At 62.9% G+C, this 20,421-nt stretch overlaps 3 protein-coding genes across 3 annotated transcripts; all 3 read left to right on the forward strand.

The window, feature by feature from the left end:
* Position 1: 1 nt before the first annotated feature.
* Positions 2 to 5,692, forward strand: C1QL1 (complement C1q like 1). Its single transcript, XM_041462011.1, has 2 exons — positions 2 to 595; positions 5,446 to 5,692. The coding sequence occupies exons 1-2, from the start codon at positions 35 to 37 to the stop codon at positions 5,623 to 5,625; spliced, it is 741 nt and encodes a 246-aa protein (XP_041317945.1). The 5' UTR covers positions 2 to 34; the 3' UTR covers positions 5,626 to 5,692.
* A 4,405-nt stretch (positions 5,693 to 10,097) lies between these two features.
* On the forward strand, positions 10,098 to 17,520 carry KIF18B (kinesin family member 18B). The gene is made up of 10 exons (XM_041462006.1): positions 10,098 to 10,285; positions 11,029 to 11,414; positions 12,852 to 13,006; positions 13,460 to 13,564; positions 13,824 to 13,934; positions 14,542 to 14,727; positions 14,808 to 14,984; positions 15,345 to 15,457; positions 15,692 to 16,110; positions 16,865 to 17,520. Exons 1-10 carry the CDS (start codon positions 10,098 to 10,100, stop codon positions 17,518 to 17,520), a joined length of 2,496 nt encoding a protein of 831 aa, XP_041317940.1.
* Positions 17,521 to 18,413: 893 nt separating this feature from the next.
* Positions 18,414 to 19,658, forward strand: FAM187A (family with sequence similarity 187 member A). The gene has a single exon (XM_041462007.1). The coding sequence runs from the start codon at positions 18,414 to 18,416 to the stop codon at positions 19,656 to 19,658; it is 1,245 nt and encodes a 414-aa protein (XP_041317941.1).
* The last annotated feature ends 763 nt before the right edge of the window (positions 19,659 to 20,421 follow it).

A 20,421-nucleotide genomic window follows, 5' to 3' on the forward strand; every position in this document is an offset into this window, starting at 1 on the left:
GAAAACTTTGCTGGCGGCCGCGGCGGGGGTGGTGATGGTTCTGGTGCTGGTGGTGCTCATCCCGGTGCTGGTGAGCTCCGCCGGTACCGACGGCCGGTACGAGATGCTGGGCACCTGCCGGATGGTCTGCGAGCCCTACGGCCCCGCCGCCCCCCCGCAACCGGCCGAGCGCGGCCCCCTCTCGCCGCCCTCCACCCTGGTGCAGGGTCCCCAAGGCAAACCGGGGAGACCGGGGAAACCGGGACCACCGGGACCGCCCGGAGAACCGGGACCGCCGGGGCCGGTGGGGGCGCGGGGTGAAGCAGGAAGACCGGGACCCCCGGGATTACCGGGACCGGGGGCTACGGGCGCGGTGAGCGCGGCCACCTACAGCACGGTGCCGCGGGTCGCCTTCTACGCCGGCCTCAAGAACCCCCACGAGGGCTACGAGGTCCTCAAGTTCGACGACGTGGTCACCAACCTGGGCAACAGCTACGACGCCGCCTCGGGCAAGTTCACCTGCGCCATCCCCGGCACCTACTTCTTCACCTACCACGTCCTCATGCGCGGCGGCGACGGCACCAGCATGTGGGCCGACCTCTGCAAGAACGGGCAGGTAAGGGCTGCCCGTCCCGGCTCCCTCCGCGGGACCGGGAGCTCTGCTGTCCCCAAGCACGGGAGAAGGGCTATGGGTGCTTCCTCGGGGTGTTCCATCCTTCTCCTGGCCCCGGGAATGCACCCCCAGGGTGCCACATCCTCTTTGTGCTGATGATGGACCGCGGGTGCTTCCCCAGGGGCCCCGTCCTTTTCCCGGCCCCATCCGTGCACTCCTGGGTGCTCCATCCTTCTCCTGGCCCCAGGGATGCACCCCCAGGGTGCCACATCCTTCTCCCAGCGCTGATTACGGGCTCTGGGTGCTTCCCCAGGGGCCCCATCCTTTTCCCTTCCCCAGAGATGCATCCCCAGGGTGTCACATCCTTCTCCCAGTGGCATTGATGGGCTCTGGGTTCATCCCTGGCATGCCACATCCTTCTCCCAGACACTGACATGCACCCCTGGGGTGCTTGATCCTTTCCCAGTGGTGAAGATGGGCTCTCTGTGCCCCCCCAGAATGCCCTGTCCTTTTCCTACCCCCAGAGATGTACCCCCAGGATGTTCTGTCCCTCTCTCGGTGACAATGATGGGATTTGGGTGCGTTTCCAGGGTGCCACATCCTTCTCCTGGGCACGGAGCTGTAACCCCTGGGTGCCCTGTTCTCCTCACAGTGCCATCATGGACTCGGGGTGCACCCCCGAGGGGCTCTGTCCTGCTCCCATCTCTGGAGCTGCATCCTCAGCGTGCCCCATCCTTCTCCCAGTGCTGGAGATGCTCCCCCAGGATGCTCCTTCCTGCTTCCAGTGACAATGACGGGCTCTGGTTGTGTCCCCGGGGTGCTCCATCCTGCTCCCCTCCCTCAAGAAGCACCCCTGGGGTGCCCTGTCCTTCTCCCAGGGACAGTGCAGGGCTCCGGGTGCACCCCTGGGTGTCCCATCCTCCTCCTCCCGTTCCCAGACACTGCTCTGTGTTCCCTGTCCCTCTCCCAGTGCTGGGGACAGTCACCATCCACCCTGACGTGTCCCCGGGGGTTCCCTCAGCTCTTTCCTTGGCCACGGAGATGTTCCTTGGGGTGCCTCGTGATGTCTTGTGGTGCCTTGGGGCACCCCCACAGCGTCCCCGGGGTGCCCCCCCGGCCATGCCATTGTCCCCGCGGAGGTCCCTGCGGGGACAGGGCTCCTCGGCAGGGATAGTGTCCGCGGTGACCTCGAGGGGGGCAGTGCCTGCCCCGCTTTTGGGGGGCTGCACCCCCAGCCCGGAGCGGCTCTGCTGCCGCTGCTGGGTCAGGAGAGACGGGCTGCGTGGGGACACCGCGGGGGAAACACACCCCGGGGGTGGCTCCATCCTTCCCCCCCCCCCTCTCCCGCATCCCCCGACCTCATCCCGCTGGAACCCCCAATGCCAAGACTTAGCCTCGCCATCCACACGCTTTTCGGGTGCCCCTTTCCCACGCCATGTCCCCCTCCCGGCCACGACTCGAGGGACAAGATGTGGCTGTGACCCCCGGGATGCCACCCGAGCTCAGTTCCCCTGGATGTCACCGCAGCCGGCATTCCCGCGGGATTCATCCACTCTGCTCCCACTTCCCGGCGTTTCCTCCGGCATCACAGCCCGCGATCCATCCTTGTCCTGAGGATGCAGGAGCCCGAATTAACCCAAAACTGAGTTATCACCGCAAAAACAGCCGGGGTGTGAGGCAGGAGTGGGAGCCTCACCTCTCCCGGAGCCCTTCCGAGCGGGAGCACAGCAGGAGCCGCTCGGCAGCTTTTCTCCATCCAAACAGTTCAAATTTCCTTTTACTGAGATTATTTTTGTCCTCCCCCGCCCTCCAGCCTTAAATTTTTGGGGGTTCCAGCGCCGCTTGGCACTTCTGGCTCTTTCTCCCAAGCAGCATCCGTGTAACTCCGGACTGAGCACCCCAAAAACTCACCTCATCCCTTTGGCCTTCCCCAAAATCTTTTTGGGGGGCCACCCCAAACCTTCCTACCCCCCCCAGCTCTGCGGGGCATCGACATTCCTGGATGAATTTCCAGAAGCTATGGAGTCCCTTGTCAAGAGGAGCTGCGCTCGGGCTGGCGATGCAACTTAATTAACTGCTTGTTAATTACTAACAAGGCATTGCCGCATCAATATCTATAAAGAAGATCCCCCTCAATGGCCCAAATAATTTAAAAATGGGGTTATTTAGGGGGTTGCTGCCAAAAATCCCCCGTCCCTGGCACGGTGTGGGCTTCCCAGCAGACAAAGGTCGATCCTGGCACAATCGGAGCAAGTCAGAACTTGGGGGGCCCCCTCTGGCCCCCAAAAATCCCCTGGGTGCTGCCGGTTTCGGGGCTGCCCATCACCGTTGGGTCGGGGCTGGAGTTAATGAGAGCCAGGGGAGCTGCTGCTGGTGGTTAATTAGCATTAATAATTATTTGTATTATCACGTAGCTGAAGTGAGAGCAGTGGGAGGGAGGAGGTGGATGGACAGAGGGACGGACTGATTGATTGATTGACTGATTGATTTATAAATGGATGGGTGGACAGGGCTGATACCAGGTGGTTTTTGGGGTCCCCATGCTGTAGAAGGCCATCCCCAGCTCAGGGAGGGTCACAGCCCCAGGGGACTGTTGGGGACAGTCCCCAAGGATACACAAGGACATGCTGGGGGGTCCTGCGGGCACCCACTGCCCTGTCTGGGGGTCGGGGGAGCATCTGCTGATCTACCCAGGGGCCCTGGGGGGCACCTGCTGCCGTGCCCAGGGGGATCTGAATGGGGGCACCCAGAGCTGTGCCCGGGGCTGCTGGGACAGCATCCAGAGCTGTGCCCGAGGATCCTGAGGAGCATCTGCCACTGCATTTGGGGTCTCAAGGGGCAGCTGCTGCCTCACCTCGGGGGTGCTGGGCCATGGTGGCATGTGGTGTCCCCGAGGCCGCAAGTGTCACTGCACATGGCAGCACCCCACTGTCCCCTGTGCGCTTGAAAGCTCCTGGCTGCAGCCACCTTGGGCACCACTCCAGAGTGTCCCCAGCACCGGGGACACCCCCAGCATTGTCACTGGGGTCAGGGAGAGCAGCTGCAGCAGAGCCCAGGCTGGGGCCATGCCACCTCCATGACTCCCAGCTCCCGGCTGTGCCATGGGGAAACTGAGGCACAGAACAGGACAAGGGGGTGAGGCCATCGCGGGGGGCCGTGATGGCAGCGCCACTCCTGTGCCACTGCGGTGCCTGGAGCGGCTCAGCCCGGGCCCAGCGCTGCCATTTATCTTCCCTGGTTAGCGAGGGCTGGCGGGCGCGCCGTGATGAGGCGGCTCCTTAACGAGGGAAGACGGATGGCACCGGGCAGCTCCAGCTGTGGGGGGGGAACGATGGTGGGAGCCCGGCGCCAAATGGCTTTTCCTGGCTCTCCCTCCTCACGGCTTCTTCCTTCACTCCTGTTCCGCAGCACAAGTGCCCAGGAGAGGTGGGGCGCTGTGACCGACTGGGATTCAGGGTCCCCCGCCGGGAATGGGGACCCTCGCGGTGGCAGGGTAGACACAGGGTGACTTTTAACAGGGTGAGTGTTGCTGGTGGCATGAGGGACACGGCTGCGTGGGCAAGTCCTGTGGGATCACCAGCCTGGCCGCGTGTATGTTCCAGAGTTTACAGCGTCCCACCCCAGCACCGCAGGCTGCCGGTGGGCTCGGGGGGGTGCAGCTGGGGGGGAGTGGTCCCCCGGGACTCCTGTCCTGGGGGCAAAGGACAGGACTGCATGGGGACAGCCGTCCTTCTCCCAGCGCTCCGGGACACCGCAGCCTCTCGCCGGTGCCTGCCCGCCCCGCGCCAGCCAATTAAGAGCCGATTCTCGTCGGCTGTAATTAGCGGCACCTTCTCCCGGCGCAGCGCTTCTGCATTTCACTTGGGATTTCAGCAGCCGCCTTGTCACTGTCACCCAGCGCCGCGATCTCCCCGCGAGGCGCCGGCGAAGATTTGATTAGCCAAAGAATTCTGCAGCGGCAGCGGGCTCCAGCCACGGAACCGCTTATCCAGGCGGTGACGGCTCCTCTGGCTCTGCCGGCACCCAGGAAACCTTTCCGGGGGCAGCATCCTGCCCCGCAGTGGGTGCGGGTCCGTGTCACGGGGGATGTGAACTCAGCCCTCGCCACACGCTCACGGTCCCCGTGCAGCTCCTGGGAAGCGCTGCGGGATGCAGAGTTCAGTGGTTTGGTTTGGGGCTGGGCTGGGAGATGCGGTCCTGTGTCCCAGGCATGGCCCTGTATCCAAACCCAGAGGTGGGGTCCTGTGTCTGAGCTGGGGTCCTGCATCCAAATCTGGAGTCAGGGTCCTGTGAGAGAGCCGTGGTGCCATGTGGAGCTGTGGTGCTGTGTCTGACCCAGAGTCCCACGGTCCTATATCCAAACCTGGATTTGGGGTTCCGTGTCAGAGCTGTGGCCCTGTATCCAAACCTGGATTTGGGGTTCCGTGTCAGAGCTGTGGCCCTGTATCCAAACCTGGGTTTGGGGTTCCGTGTCACAGCTGTGGTCCTGTATCCAAACCTGGGTTTGGGGTTCCGTGTCAGAGCTGTGGTCCTGTATCACGCTGGGGTCCTGTGTCTGGGCTGTAGTCCTGCACCTGAGCCCAGAGCCGCAGTCGCACGCCTGTGCCACCGTCCCCCGTCAAACGCAGAGCCGCGGTCCCGTGTCGGTGCCCGCCGGGTCAGGGGGGCTCCGGGCGGTGCTCGGCGGAGCCGCCTCCAGCCGGGGCCCGCTCACCCGCGGCGGGGGATCCAGGGCACCCCACGCTGCCCCGGGGCGGGTGGATCTGATGTGCGTGAGGCGGGACCCGGCGTGTCCCGTGGGATCCTCGGGCCGAGGCGTGCCCTGAGCCGGTCCCGCGCTGTCCCCTGGGCAGGTCCGGGCCAGCGCCATCGCGCAGGACGCCGACCAGAACTACGACTACGCGAGCAACAGCGTCATCCTGCACCTGGACGCGGGGGACGAGGTCTTCATCAAGCTGGACGGGGGCAAAGCCCACGGCGGCAACAACAACAAGTACAGCACCTTCTCCGGCTTCATCATCTACTCGGACTGAGCCCGGAGCCGCCGCACCGCCCCCGGCGCCCCCCGCATCCGCCCAGCCCCGCGGCACCGCCCCGGCCTCCCGCAGTGATCCCCAGCCCCACGGCGTCCCTGGGCCGTGGTTCGGTTCCCTGCTGCCCCCCAGTCCCCCCCGCTCCTGCCCAGCCCCACGGCACCCCCCGCCGCCGCCCAGCCCACGGATCCCCCCTCCCCGTGCTCCCTCCGGTGCCCCGAGCCCCCCTTTCCCGTCAGCTCACACGAGGGCTGCCAGTCGAGGGCTCGGGGCTGCAGAGGGTTGGGAGTGGCAAGAGGCTGGAGGTGCCCCCCGCGCTGCCCCACGGCACCCCCATCCCCGGCTGTGCCTCCCTTGTCCCGCCGCTGCTCTCTGCCCGCCCTGGGGCGCTGCCGGGGGTCCCGGGGGGGTCCGGCTGTACCGACGCGCGGTGTCCGCACGGCCCCGGGCCGGGGGGCTGTGCTGGGGCGGGGGGAGCCGCCGTCCTGCCCCTCCCCGCCGGGTGACAACATGGTAAAGCAGAGCTGTGATCTCTCCCCGTCTGCTGTGTGTGTCCCCAATGTCCCCAACCCGGGGAGGGGTCTTTCTGCCACCACCACCTCCCACCCCGACGCCGCTTGATTTACCAAATCAGCCCAGACACGAGAGGCTCCCTGTCCCTGCACCGCCGTCAGTGGGGCCGCTTGGGGTGCCACCCTTACCATGGCCCTGTCCCCAGAGCCCAGGTGGCCCCAAGACGGGGTGTCCCCTGAGTAACAGCACTGCTCGGAGAGGGACACGGTCAGAGCCGCTGGGACCCTCGGGCACACCCGCCCGTCACCGCTGCCTCGGCACGGGCAGGACATGGTCCAATTAGAGGTGACAGCGGTGCCCGGGGCCAGCGGCCGCCTCCGGAGTGGCCGTGCTGGGATCAGGGGATGGGAGCCCTGGGGACACAGAGTGACCCTGGGGACAGCTAGGGGCTGGGTGTCCTCCTGGCTGTATGTGTGTGTCCTAGGGGTGTGTGTGTCCCCGAGAATGAGTGTTCCCCAGGTGTGTGTGTGTGTGTGTCCCCAGGTGTATGTCTGTGTCATGGGGCTGTGTGTCCCTCACATGTGTGTGTGTGTGTGTTACGGGGGTGTGCATGTCCCCACGTGTGTGTGTTCCATATGTGTGTGTTTGTTCCAGATGTGTGTGTGTTCCCGGTATGTGTGTGTGTTCCAGGTGTGCTCCCTCCCCCAGCTCTGTGCGTGTGTCCCAAGCCCCGGCGGATCCCGCCGCTGTCCCCCAGCACCGATCCCGGCTGGAGGCGGCGGCGGGGCCGGGCTGGATCGCAGCTTCGAGAAGAAGGTCCCCGAGAACGGTGCGGCCTAAGCGCAACCAGGGGACCCTCCCGGACCCTCCGGAACCTCCGGAACCTCCGGAACCTCCCAAGGAGCTCCGGGACCTTCCAAGGCCCACCTGGACCCCTGGAAACTTCCAGGACCCCCCGGGACCTTCCAGGATCCCCCGGGACCCCCGGGACCTTCCAGGACCTCCCGGGACTCCCGGGACCCCCGGGACCTTCCAGGACCCCCCGGGACCTCCCACGCTCCGCCGCCGCCGGGCTCGGAGCTGCTGCTGCTGCTGCCGCCGGCAGGGGGCGCAGGCGGCGACGAGACCGCAGCGCCCATGGCGCCTCGCGAGGGGCTCGGGACTACAACCCCCATGAGGCACCAGGCAGCACGCAGCCAATGGGAGCCCGAAAGCGGCGCGAAGCCACTCAGGGAGCAGGGCGGGGCCTCGCGGGCAATTTAAAGTCAGCGCGGGGGCCGGGAACCCGCCTGGAGCGGAGGGGCCGGGGCCGGGGCCGGGGCCGGGCCGCTCCCGCCCCGGTGCCGGGTGCCCGGTGCCGGGTGCCCTGAGTGGATGCAGTGCCCTGTGCGAGGGGTTTTGTGGCCCCAGAGGAGGTGCAGGTACAGTGAGGAGGCCGTGGCTGAAGAGGGCGTCAGGTTGTGAGGGGCTGAGGGGGCGGTGCCACCGCTATGGCCTGAATAGTTACAGGAGCGGCTTGGAGCCGGGGCGCCTCTCCCTGCGGATCGCCCTGGATCCCCTTCCCAGGAGGCTCCGTGGGCACCGCGGCATTCCCGAGGGAGCGGCTCCTTCCCCGGGGTTTGTGCCCAGCGGCCCGGCACGGGCGGCCTGGGAGCTGCACAGGAGATCTGCCGTGGAAGTGCCTCGGGAAGGAATCACCGCGCACTGAGCACAGTGTCCAGCACACGGTACAGCCCAGGATTGTAAACATTTCCCACTGCATCCTTCAAAATGGTTAAAGGACTCCGGGCTCGCTGTGTCCCCGCCCAGCCCGGCTCAGAGCCTGCTCCCCCGGCCCGCAGCAGTGCAGGCACAGCCCGGCCCGTACCCGACCCACTGCAGTAACTGCCCCAGAATGCTGCACCACGGAGAGACTCAGACCCACTCTAAGAACTGATGTGGAATCTGCTCAGGAAATTTTAACGTTCTCCCTCTGTTTCCTCCCTGCTTCAAGGATCCCAGGTGAACTCATCCAGCATCAGCAGTTGGGTGCTTGGAGAAGGAAGGTGGGCTGGGGTCCCATTTGGGTCAGCAATTGTTCAGGAAACTTTCTGGCCATCCATCCATCCATCCATCCATCCATCCATCCATCCATCCCAGAGCCCCTCTGGCAGTCACATTCCTGCCCCTCCAGACTGGCACTGCTGGGACCGAAGCCCCTTCACAGCAGCAGCTCCAGAGATTCCTCAACAGGAATTCCTCCCTTGATCTTAATGGGGCATTCCTGATAATATACTCAAAGGGAAAAAGCTTCACTGCCCTGACACACATTATTACTGCAGTTACCAAACAACAAAATTAGGGTCAACAGGGTTGCCATAGGCCAGAAAGGATTATCAACATAAAATCACAAAAAAGGGTTGATTGTTCCCTACATATTGATGTACTGGGTCAGTCACTGGTGCTGGCAGTTGGATGTTTGGAGAAGGAAGGTGACCTGGGGTCCCATCTGGGTCAGAAACTGTTCAGGAAATTTCCCTGTCATCCATCCTGGAGCTGCTCTGGCAGCTGCACTCCCACCCCAGACTGGCACTGGGGCCAAGGCCCTCAGCAGTGCCCTGGGGTCCCTGCTGGCTCCCCCACACCCCATCCCACAGTTGCTCCTGGGTTCCTCTGCAGCTCAGCCCCAGGGCTCCCAGAGAGCAGTCCCAGACTCTGCTTCCTTTAAGGAATTTTATCGTGCTGCAGCAGCTCAGTAACAGCTTGAGATGGAGCCTCTGGGGAGGGACCCCAACATTGAACCTCCCAGGTTTCCATCCCCTCCTGGCAGTGGGGTCTTCCTGCTGAGCCATCCTCTCCTGCTGTGTCCGAGTGCCCGGTTACCTGCCTGGCACTGCCCCAAAGGGCCCAGGGCCACTTGCTGGGGGCTCTGGCCATTTTCCCCACAGAGCTCAGGGCCCTGGGCCCTTTGGGGCAGTGCCACGTCCTGGCCACTTGCTGGGGGCTCTGGCCATTTTCCCCACAGAGCTCACCCTGCAGCTCCCAGGGCAGCTGTCCCGCCAGCTTTCTGCACTAAATGTGCTCCTCAACATGAGGGGCTGTCATTACACACCCCAAACTATGACACAGCAACACCCCCAGACACCCTAATCCTGCCCTGCTTTTGGGGGGCTGCACCCCAGCCCGGAGCTGGCTCTGCTGCCACTGCTGGGTCAGGAGAGACAGGCTGCGTGGGGACACTGCAGGGGACACACACCACGGGAGTGGCTCCATCCTTCCCCCTCCCCTCTCTAATCCACAGCTGCACCCTCTGCCTGGAGCTTCCTGCATCCCCTTCAAAAACCCAGCCCACGGTGCCACAGGACATCCTCATCCCCGAGCTGGGGGACACGGCTGTGAGGGCTGGGGGATGAGCTGCAGCTAGAAGGCTGTGAGCAGTGGCCCCTGTCCTGGGGGAGGCTGGTGACCAGGGTGTCCCTGAGAGCTCTGGGTGGCACCGGGGCTCTGCAGTCCCTTCCTCACTGACACAGACAGTGGCTCAAGGCCACCCTCAGCGTGTTCACAAAGCTGACACGAAGCTGCGGTGCAGGTGACATCCAGGGGGACCTGGCCAAACTCGACAAGTGGGACCAAGAGAACATGGTGAAGTTCAATAAAGCCAAGGGAAGGGGCTGCACCTGAGCAGGGACAGTCCCAGGCAGCAGCATAGAGTAGGAGAAGAGCTGAGAGCTGCCCTGCAGAGGACTGGGGGGTTCCGGTGGAGGAAAAGCTGCACCCGAGCCAACAGCGAGGGCTGAACACATCCTGGGCTGCAGCAGAAGGAGTGGCCAGAGGAGGGTGAGAGAGGGGACGCTGCCCCTCCGCTCTGCGGAGCTGTAACGAGATCACCTCTTATGGTCGCGTCCAGCCCAAACCCCTCAGTGACGCGTGGTCCCACGGTAATGAATCCTCGGGGGCTCCGTTGTTCCCAGCACGGCTCCATGGCCACCAGCGGCACAGCGACAACGTTCCAGGGCTGCCAGGCACCGGCGGATCCCCGAGTGACAGCGGCCGGGCTGTCCCTCCCGGCCGCGCTGGCCCCGCTCAGCCGCGCTCCGGTCGCTGCTCCGCTCTCGGCGCGGGCGAAGGCCGCTCTCGGTGACCGAGGCTGTGCCTCGTCCCTCGCACGGCAATGTCGACCCCACTCGTGGGTGCTGCCGCCCCCGCGGGGGACGCGGTGGCTGGGTCAGTTCTGCGGGGCGCGGGAGGGGCGGGACAGGGACACGGGGGACCGCTCGGGAGGGAGGCCGGGCTGTGGGAGGGGGCTCTGAGCGGACCTAAGGAGGGATAGGGGGGTCGAAAGAATAATAAAGTACTGGAATGCTCTTCCCAAGGAGGTGGTAGAATCACCATCTCTGAATGTGTTTAAAAAAAGACTGGACTTGGTGCGACAGTCTGGTTGAGGTGTTAGGGCATGGGTTGGACTCGATGATCTTAGAGGTCCCTTCCAACCTCATTATTCTGTGATTCTGTCGTGAGAGGGGCTGTGGGGGCCAAAATGCGGGGATGCTGAGTGGGCTGGAAGGAGGATGTTGGGACCCTTGGGGAGGCTGTGGGAGGGGGCTGTGTCTCCAAGGGATTTAGGGTCTTTGGGGAGTCTGTGGGGGTCCGGGGGAGCAGTAGGAGCATGAAGGGGTTTCTAGGGTCGTTTGGGATCCAAAGAGACCTGAAGAGAGGCCAAGGTTTTGGGAGAGCCTGTGGGAGCCAGAAGGGGGTTCAGGCTCAGGGGGGGCTCCAAAGGGGCACCGGGCGGGACTGGCACAGGGAGGGGGTGGCCGCAGACCACGGGGAGGGGGGAAGGCTCTGAGACCTCGCCCAGCCTGGGGATCTCTCTCCCCCTCTGCACCCTCCAGCTGAACCTATCCCCCCCAGACCACAAGAGGACCCGGATCAGTGGATCGGGAGCCCTGTCCCCGAGCAGCCCGATGCCCCAGCCCCAGGTGCCTGCTGGGGGGCAGAGCCCGCGCCCCAGGAGGGCTCCGTGACCGTGGTGCTGCGTGTGAGACCCCCCAACCCCCGGGAGCGAGCTGCGCCCGCCGTCCTGCACGTCCTGAACGAGCACACCGTGCGGTTCAGCTCCGAGGAGCCCGGCGGCCCCGGCGGCACCACACCGCCCGGCCGCAGCCCCGGCCGCCGCCGCAGGAACCTCGAATTTGAGTTCGACCACGTTTTCGACGAGCGGGCCACGCAGGAGGAGGTGTTCCAGCACACCACGCTGCCTCTGCTGGACACCCTCCTCGCTGGCTACAACTGCTCCGGTAAGTCCTGGCACACACCCCTGATCCGTGTAGGAGCTCCTGCTCCATCCCCTCCCATGCTGGGTGGGCTCAGCAGAGCCCCGAATTTAATTTGGGAACCCTCATGCATCTCTGGGAATGGGGTGACACAGCAGCAACCCAAAACCACACAGCCTGATGGGTGTTGGTTCCATATCGATGCATGGGCGACCCCCGACGAAGGGGAGAGAAAATGATGCATCTGACTCCATCATCAGAAGGCTAAATAATTACTTTATTATTCTATACTATGTACATTATATCTAAACTGAATCTGCCTTGCACTCACCCTTGCTCACAACTGCACAGAGCTGCACTCATCTCTGATTCTCTCGTGACTGTCTCGTGACAGTCCCGACACACACACACACTTCTTGGCCCTGACAGGCCAAGGGAACAAAACATCCTCACTTTGGGTAAACAATCTCAATATTGCATTCTACTTTGGCGCAGCAAGTGAGATAAGAATTATGTTTTCCTTTTTCTCTGCTTGTCTCACAATTTCTCTATGTTCAGAGAGCATGTGAACACCACAGTTCCAGCAGTGCTTGGCACTCAGGGAGATGGGGTGCAGAGGATGGATATGGGCGTTGGGGTGGAGGTGAGGCTGGGCAGGAGCTGGCCAGGCATTTTGAGGAACAAGGAACTTGCTCGTCTGTCCGGGTCAGGAAGGATGGGAAGAAATGTGGTGGATGCATGGAGAAAAAGCCCCTTGGCTTTGTCATCCCTTTCCAGGCTGAATGGCTCCGTAGAGCTGGGTCTGACAGGTCCTGGACAGCTCCCACAGCCCCTCGCTGCTGCTGCTGCAGCCCCCGAGCCATTCCCAGCATTGCGTGCCACAAGCACATTTGTGGGAAGAGGCCAGCACTCCCCAGGCCCTCCCTGCACCAGGTGCTCAGACCAGGGGATGCTGTTCCAGCTCCTGGTGGTTCCTGAGAGCCACTGAAGAGCTGCCCTTGTCCCCAGGCCCCAGCACTGAGTGCTGCCGTCGGGAGGAGGGCTGAGGCTCCAGATCAGTGTGTCCCACCCTGATGGGGGGCTTCAGAGGAGGTGCTGGAAGATGGGGGTAAAAGAGAGGAAGCAGAAATGCCTCGTGGGGAGAGGGTCAGAGGTGACCTGAGCATGGGAGCAGTGCTCATCAGGAGACTCCTTCTGTCCCTGCTGTATTAGAGAGGCTGAAAACAGGGAGAAAAATTGCCCTGAGAAGCAGTGGGGAAGGTTATGAGTTTTACCTTGTGTCTTATCTGTGTGGGAAGCTCCTCTCCTCTCCTCTCCTCTCCTCTCCTCTCCTCTCCCTCTCCCTCTCCCTCTCCCTCTCCCTCTCCTCTTCCCCTCCCCCTCCCTCTCCTCTTTTGGACCCTTCTGCTGCACCAGGTGAGTACTGATAGATCATCTCACTACCCACCCTTCTCCTTCCAGTGTTTGCCTATGGTGCTTCAGGAGTTGGGAAGACCCACACCATGATGGGCTCCAAGACCACTCCTGGCATTGTGCATCTGGCCACGGTGGAGCTCTACAGGAGGCTCCAGGCCATGAAGGACAAGAGCTGGGAGGTCCTGGTCTCCTACCTGCAGGTTTGCTGTGGCCCAGTGTGTTCCCTCCTTCCTCAGAATCCCCAGGAAGAGATTTGGGGTTGATCCAGAGCCACCCTCAGGGCGCCTGCAGTGTCCCCTGCCTGGGGTTGGCAGGGCAGCCTGACTGGAAGCAGGATCACCCACTGGGTGGAGAGAAGTGTTGCTGCTGCTTCCTGCCAGCTGGAGCTGGGGGCTTTTCTCTCCCTTGCTGTGCTCCACAGAGCAGTGAGGGCTTCCTGGCTGTTAGAGCTGGAGAGGAGCAGGGTTGGGGGAATGGCCCAGCAAAGCTCTGGGAGCTGGCCCTGCCTTCTGAGCCCCATCAGTTGCTCCCAGTGGAATGAAGTCCCAGAGGTGGAGTCAGGGGGAACCCCTGGCTGTGCCAGGTCCTGCAGGGGTACCCAGCTCTTCTCCCAGAGAATCAAACCTCAGCCTGACCTCGATTTCCTGCTCCAGGTGTACAAAGAGCGTGTCTATGACCTGCTGAAGCCACAGGGCCCACTGAACGTCTGGGAGCAGCCCGGGAAAGGAGCCGTGGCACAGGGCCTCTCCTTCCACCAGGTCTGGGCACAAAAAAGGCACAAGGGCTGGGACAGACTCATCTGCACCCGTGCTGAGAGCAGCTGGGAGTCCTGGGGACACGGGCTGGGGAGGTCCCAGGTGCCTCCTGGCTCCTGGCTGGCAGCAGACGTGGCCCCGAGCTGCCAGGGGCCCGCAGAGCTGCCGGGAGCCCCGGCCCCACTGCCCGGGGCTGCTCGGCCTCGGGGTGCCCGGCTGCCGTGCCCAGGTGCTGATGCAGCCCCTGCCCGCTCTCCCCCAGCCCACGTCACCAGAGCAGCTCCTGCACATGTTGGCCAAAGGCAACAAAAACCGGGCACAGCGTCCCACCAAGGCCAACGCCGCCTCCTCCCGCTCCCACGCCATCTTCCAGGTGAGGGCTGCTGCCTCTGGGATCGCCCCCACTGCTGCTGCAAACGCCGCTGAAAACACACCTGCACACCTGTGCCAGGACCAGCATCCCAGGGCTGTCCCCCTCAGCCCTGAGCTGGGAACGTTGCTCCCCAGGGGCTCTGTTCATGTGCTCTCTGCTGTCTGGGTGCAAAGCTACCTGTGGGTTTCAGTTCCAGCCAGGCCCTTCCCGAATTCCAGGGCTGTCACAGCTGCCTGGGCAGACGGAGGCTCTGGCTGTCACTTCAGCCTGAGCCTGGTACCTCGCTCCTTGCTGCTGGCAGGGGAGCAGCCCAGGTGTCTGCAAGACTTTCCAGTCCCTCTGAGGACCTGCCCAGCCATACCCCTCTCTATCATTGAGTGTGGGAGATGCTGATTGTTCCCATAGCTGTCCCTCCCTGCCAGATCCCTTCCCTGGCTCTGCTCCTTGTGTCATCACCAGGTGTTTGGCTCATCCTCCCATGCCAGGTTCCTTTCCTCCTCCTGCCTCATCTCCCCACAAGATTGCCTGGCTCTTGCCCTGAAAGCACAGAGCCCTGTGCCCCAGAGCTCCCGTGTGGAGCCAGTCTCAGCCCCCTCTGCCCTCGCAGATCCAGGTGAAGCAGTGGGACCCCACCGGGGACCTGCGCGTGGCCAAGCTGAGCTTCATCGACCTGGCGGGCTCGGAGCGAGCCTGGGAAACGCCGGGCCGGGGAGAGGGGCTGTGGGAGGGCACCAGCATCAACCGCTCGCTGCTGGCCTTCAAAAGCGTCGTCCGTGCTCTGGCCGGAGCCAAGGTGAGTCTGGCTCCCCGGGACGGCTCCCGGAGGGTGTCCCCAGGCCCGGAGCTGAGCGGAGCCTCGCTGTCTCGGGACAGGGCGGGCAGAGCCACGTGCCGTTCCGGGACAGCAAACTGACGCTGCTGCTGAAGGACTCGCTGGTCGGCAGCTTCCGCAGCACCGTGATCGCGGCCGTGAGCCCCACGGCGAGCGCCGGCCCCGACACCTACAGCACGCTGCGCTTCGCCAGCCGGGCCAGGCACATCCTGCTGCTGGTGAGCACCGGGCGGGTCCTGCCGGGGCTCGGGAGCTGCCGGCTGCGGGCAGGAGGGCGCGTGGTGGGGTGCATTGGTGGGTGCCTCGCGTGTCCCGTGGGAATCTCCCAGCCCAGGGGTGAGCCGCGGGCAGGAGCTGCTGATGGAGCTTCAGCAGTGTGTGCCTGCTCTGCTGCTAAAGCTGCTCAGCCCAGACCCCGCAGGGCTTTTGCCCATGGCAGCAGGTCTCTGGGCACAGATCGTGTCCCCTGCGGCCACCCGGGGGCCCTGGAGCCTGGAGGAGGCTGAGGAGCTGCCCTGCTCCAGCCCCGGAGATGGGTCTGTGCTGCACCGTTGTGTTTAACCACTGCCTCATCCCAGTCCCCGCAGGACACCGGGATATCTCCCTGCAGCTCCAGAACAGACTCCCTGCCCGATCTGCAGCTCCAGACCAGGACACCAAGTCCCCTTCAGCAGGACCTGCAGGCGCAGAAGTGAGTGTCCTTGTGTCCTCCCTGTGTCCCACTGCCTCCTCTTGGCCTGGGCAGACTGGGTTGGATGGATGTGGGACCAGGGCTGAGCTTGGAGATGCTGGCCTGTCTCTGGGTCCCTTGTCACCCACAGGTGCACACACACCTCACAGCTCAGGCTCTGCAGGAGGGGATTTACAGCTTGGGAATGTCCCATATTCCAAGTTTGACACTCTTACCCTAAATCTCTACTCACAGCCTCTGCCCTGATGAAATTACTGTGAAGACAAAGGAAGTGGAGGAGCCCAAAGGGCTGAAGGAGTCCACAGGGATGGAGGAGCCCAAAGGGCTGAAGGAGTCCACAGGGACGGAGGAGCCAACAGGGACGGAGGAGCCCAAAGAGATGGAGGAACCCACAGGGCTGGAGGAGCCCAAAGGGCTGGAGGAGCCCGAAGGGATGGAGGAGTTCATAGGGCTGGAGGAGTCCACAGGGATGGAGGAGACCACAAGGATGGAGGAGTTCAAAGGGCTGGAGGAGTCCACAAGGATGGAGGAGACCACAGGGATGGAGGAACCCACAGGGCTGGAGGAGTCCATAGGGCTGGAGGAGATCACAGGGATGGAGAAGGCCACAGGACTGGAGGAAGCTGCACCTCCCCATAGCCCCGCAGAGCCCAGCGAGGCTGCTCCAGCCCCGGGAATGCAGCTGAGCTGTGCAGGTGAGGATTTGGGATGGGGACAGTGGAGATTGGCCTCTCTTCTGTGTCTCGATGGGGGCTGGAGGAGCCTGCAGTGGGACACAGCTCCTGGCCGCGGTGGACACGGGGCAGAGAACGGGCGTGTCCCCAGGTGTCACCAAGCGGGTCGTCCCCGGCGTGGCTCCGGCCTTGCTGTGCAGAGCGATCCGAGCTCGGCAGCACCTTGGGCAGGGGCCGGGAGCAGCCCTGGGCTCCGGGGGGAGCTCAGCTCGTGTGTGCGAGGCAGCTCCCACGGGAGGGATGTCCCTGCCCCAGGAGCCCAAAGCAGCAGCTCTGAGCCGCGTTTCTCCCGTCTCCGTTATTCCTCCCTGATTCCCTTGCCTGAGCCAGTCGGGATGGAGCCTCAGCCGGCTCTGTGCAGGGCTGAGCTCTTCCTCCTCATCCTCCGTGCCAGGCGCGGTCCTGGCAGCGGAGCTGTGGTTCTGCAGACCCCGTTTTCCGGGGACAGCGCAGGCACTGCCCGGGGTGCTCGCTGTGGGACTGGCCCGGCGCCTGTGCCGGCTCTTTTCCTCGGGGCTGGATGCGCTTTGATGGAGCAGCGGCTGGCAAAGGGCTGCTGCGGGGCTGGGAGGGCAGGTCTGCACTGAGCTGGGGGCACACGGGGTGCCCCGGGGGTTGGGGGTGCTCCCGAGCTGCAGACACGGAGGTGACTGTTTCTTCTTTGCTCTTTTAGCCGAGGCTCCTGTCACCATGCCAGATCCCCCTGTGCCCAGCACCTACCCGGAATGCTCCCGGGAGCTCTCTCCGTGCTCCAGTCCCAAGCCGATATCTCTCTGGCCGGTTAAGAGGATGCTCGACTCGAGCAGCGATTCCCAAGCAGAAAATTCCCTCAGCTCCCGAACACGGAGGAAGCGCCAGCGGAGTTGTGGGAAGGCAGCAGAGACTCCCCGGGCAGCGCAGAGCCCCGGGCAGAGCTCCTCTGAGTCCCCGGAGCCCCGCTGTGTCAGCCGCCAGCCCTCCCCGCCGCCGGGCACCCAAAGCCCCGGCACCCAAAGCCCTGGCACCCCGCCACCAGCGGCTGCACGGACCCCCAGCCCCCTGCCCGGGCCGGCTCCAGAGCTGCTTCCCCCAAGCGCCGAGCAGCAGCAGCAGCAGGCAGAGCTCGGGGCAGCCCTCCCGCGCTCACCTCCCAGCACCTCTCCCAGCGTCCAAACTCCAAAGTGCAGTTCCTCTGTGCCTCTGTGCTCCTCCAGCAGCCCCGCGAGCATCCCCTCCTGCCCCGCGGTGCCCTTCTGGCCATGGTTCCAGCTGCGTGCCCGCGTTTGTGCTCCCTCCGTTGGCTCCGTCCTGTACGTGTGTTTGCAGGTTATGGGTGGGTTTAGGAAATAAGTTACTGTGTTTTTAATAAATTGTTCTGTCCCAAATCCAAGGGCCAACACGTGGCTGTTCTCTCCTGCCTCCTCCTCGTGTGGGGAGCCTGGAAAAGGTTCTGGCTCGGGGCTTGGGCTCCAACCCCCTTCTCCATCACCCCAGGGCCTCTGCTGAGTGTCCCAGAGTGCAGGTGAGGGCTGGGGGGGGCAATGGCCATGGCCATCCATGACAACAGCCCAGTCAGGTGAGCTGTCCCGCTGTCATTGCAGTGGGATGATGGCCCTGCCACTGCACACTCACGTTTCTTGTTCTTGTTTGTTCCCCATGCTGTGACTGTTCATGCCCAGGCACTTCAGAGAGGGGAATCAAGAAACCGTGTGGGGTGTGAGAGGTTCCACAGCCACACACAGCACTGATGGGGTTTGCCCTGTGATTCTCATCTCGGGCCAAGGAACATCAGGCTGCACGGGCTGGCCTGGTCTCCTCCCTAGAAAGAAGTAATGGCACAAATATTGCCCCTTTGGAACCCACCCCCCAGGCCTTTAAATAGTTTTTCTATTTAAAACCCCTCTCATCAGATAGGCCAGCCCATGGCTGAAGGTTCTCTTCGACCTAATCATTAAAGCAGAACCCACTGCTCCAAAGTGAATACTTTCCCAATGGCACAGCCATGAAGATGTTGATCTGCACTAGAGATCCTCTCTAAGTTCCCACCCAACTCAAACCATGATGAGATGTTGGGGGTTCCAGCACAGCTCCATTGTTGCCAGGCACGTGGGTGACAACGCTCCAGAGCTGCTTTCAGAGTGGGTGACAGAGGCTGGGCTGTTTCAGAGCATGTTTCAGGATGCTCCCAGCAGATCCCTGCCTGGGCTGTGTGAGTTCTGCTGGGCTAGAGAGCACCTGGAGTGATGGGGACGAGGCTGCTGGGAGCCACCATTCTCCTGTCCCTGGTGGACGCTCTCCAGGCCTTTGCCATTGAGAAGAAAGGGGATGTGTTCAAGAAGACGGCGTGTCCCGCCTTCCTGGTATTCGAGAGCGTCGCGTACTTGGCGGACATGACCTTCGAGCTGCCCTGCAAGTGCAAGCCCGAGGAGATCTCCTCTGTGGTCTGGTACTTCCAGAAGAACCTGCACAGCCACGAAACCACGGTGCTGACAGACTTCAACGGAACCGTGATTGTGGATTCCAGCGACATCCGCGTGGGCAGCGACCTCCTGAAGCGCTTCAGCATCCGCATGTTCAGCCTGATCGTGTTCCGAGCCCAGGTGAGGGACTCGGGCCATTACCTGTGCGGCACCAAGGAAGGGCTCTTCTTCTACGGCTACGACGTGGACGTGCAGCCCACCAGGCACATCACGGTGGCTTTTCTGGATAACGACCAGCACGTCCAGGAGGACTACACAGAGAAGGATTTCACCCTCTTCACCATGTTCTGGGACTGGACCAGCTGTGACCGCTGCGGGGTGCGGGGCGAGCAGCGGCGCATCGGGCTCTGCTACGTGCAGAGCGGCCAGCTGAAGCCCCGCTACCGCACGACGCTGCCCAACGTCACCTCCTGCGGCTCCAGGGCTGTGCCTGCACACTTCGGGAGCCTCATGCACCTCCGGAACCCCGAAGTGGCCATCAGGAGCTGCCTGGCCCCTTGCCCGGAGAAGGAAGCCCCCAAGGAGGGCGTGCAGTCCATCTCCAACATCGTTTACAAGATGGGCAAGAAGCCCGAGCTGCCCCACGTCCCCATCCAGTACCACAACCAGCTCCCCAAAACTGACCTGGTGATCTCGTGCCCGGGAGCGCGGCCAGAGCACGCCGTGGCCTGGGACAAGGGCTCCGTCCGCCTCTACCGCTCCTACTACCTGCTGGGGGTCCGGAAGCACATGAGGCTCTTCATTGACCACGGGAACCACCTGCACATCCAGCGAGTGCGCAGCAGGGACAAAGCCACCTACTTCTGCTGGCGGGAGGGCGAGCTGGTGGCCGGCTTCCAGCTCAGTGTCACCTTCCAGCCCCGGCGCCAGCGGAGCCCCAGCGACCCCGAGTCAATCTTCGTCATGAGGGCTGTGGGCATCAGCTTTGCCATCGTCATCGGCATCTTCTTCCTCATCCACCTGTCCCGCTGCAGCTCGCAGGTGTTCAGGAAAGCGGACAAGCCATAGCAGCTCCCCCACAGGACACACCTTGGATCACCCTGGCACAGGAAATTTCCAATGTGAAGACCATTTTTGTATATTTTAGTTTCAACATTTTTTTCAATGTTTGGTTTTGACTTTTTGAAGTGAAAGTTTTTTGGGTTTCTTTTTTGTTCAAATAATCTGGCAATTTTCTTCAGAACTGTCTCTGCTTTTGAGGTGTTCTTAACTCACCCAACTCAGCACAGAATTGGGAGTTAGTATTTGTGCCTGACAGAGTTATCTTATACATCCCCCAAAGGTGGTGGCATCTCTGCAGGGTTTCAGCAGGGAGCAGGATGTGCCCTCCAGACTCATCTCCTTTGTTTGAGGACATGACTTGAGGATTTCAACATTCCCAAGACAAATCCTGCTGTCCAGGAGGGCAACTGTGGGTCCCAGTGATGCTCTGGCACTTGAACCATGTCGATGATGGTGAGACAAACACCTGGTGAGGACATGAGAAGCAAAGTCAGGGAGGGACAGAGATATGGAAAACAATCTGCATCTCCCACACTCAGGGATGGAGCAGGGTACAGCTGGTTGGGTCCTTGAAGGGCAAGAAACCCACCCAAATCCCCAGCATGAGGCAGGAGGGCTCACACACAGAGGCAGCTCCAGGCCTGACTCTCCCTGAGGACTTTGTCACAAAACTCAGCCCTCAGACAGAGCCTGACCGTGTCCCCAGGGTGGCACCAGACAGGGCTGTGGGTGCCAAGCCCAGGGCTGGTGCAGGCCAAGGGGAACACAG

The sequence above is a fragment of the Pyrgilauda ruficollis genome, unplaced genomic scaffold (assembly GCF_017590135.1).
Source record: "Pyrgilauda ruficollis isolate IOZ18807 unplaced genomic scaffold, ASM1759013v1 scaffold159, whole genome shotgun sequence".
Classification (NCBI taxonomy): Eukaryota; Metazoa; Chordata; class Aves; order Passeriformes; family Passeridae; genus Pyrgilauda; species Pyrgilauda ruficollis.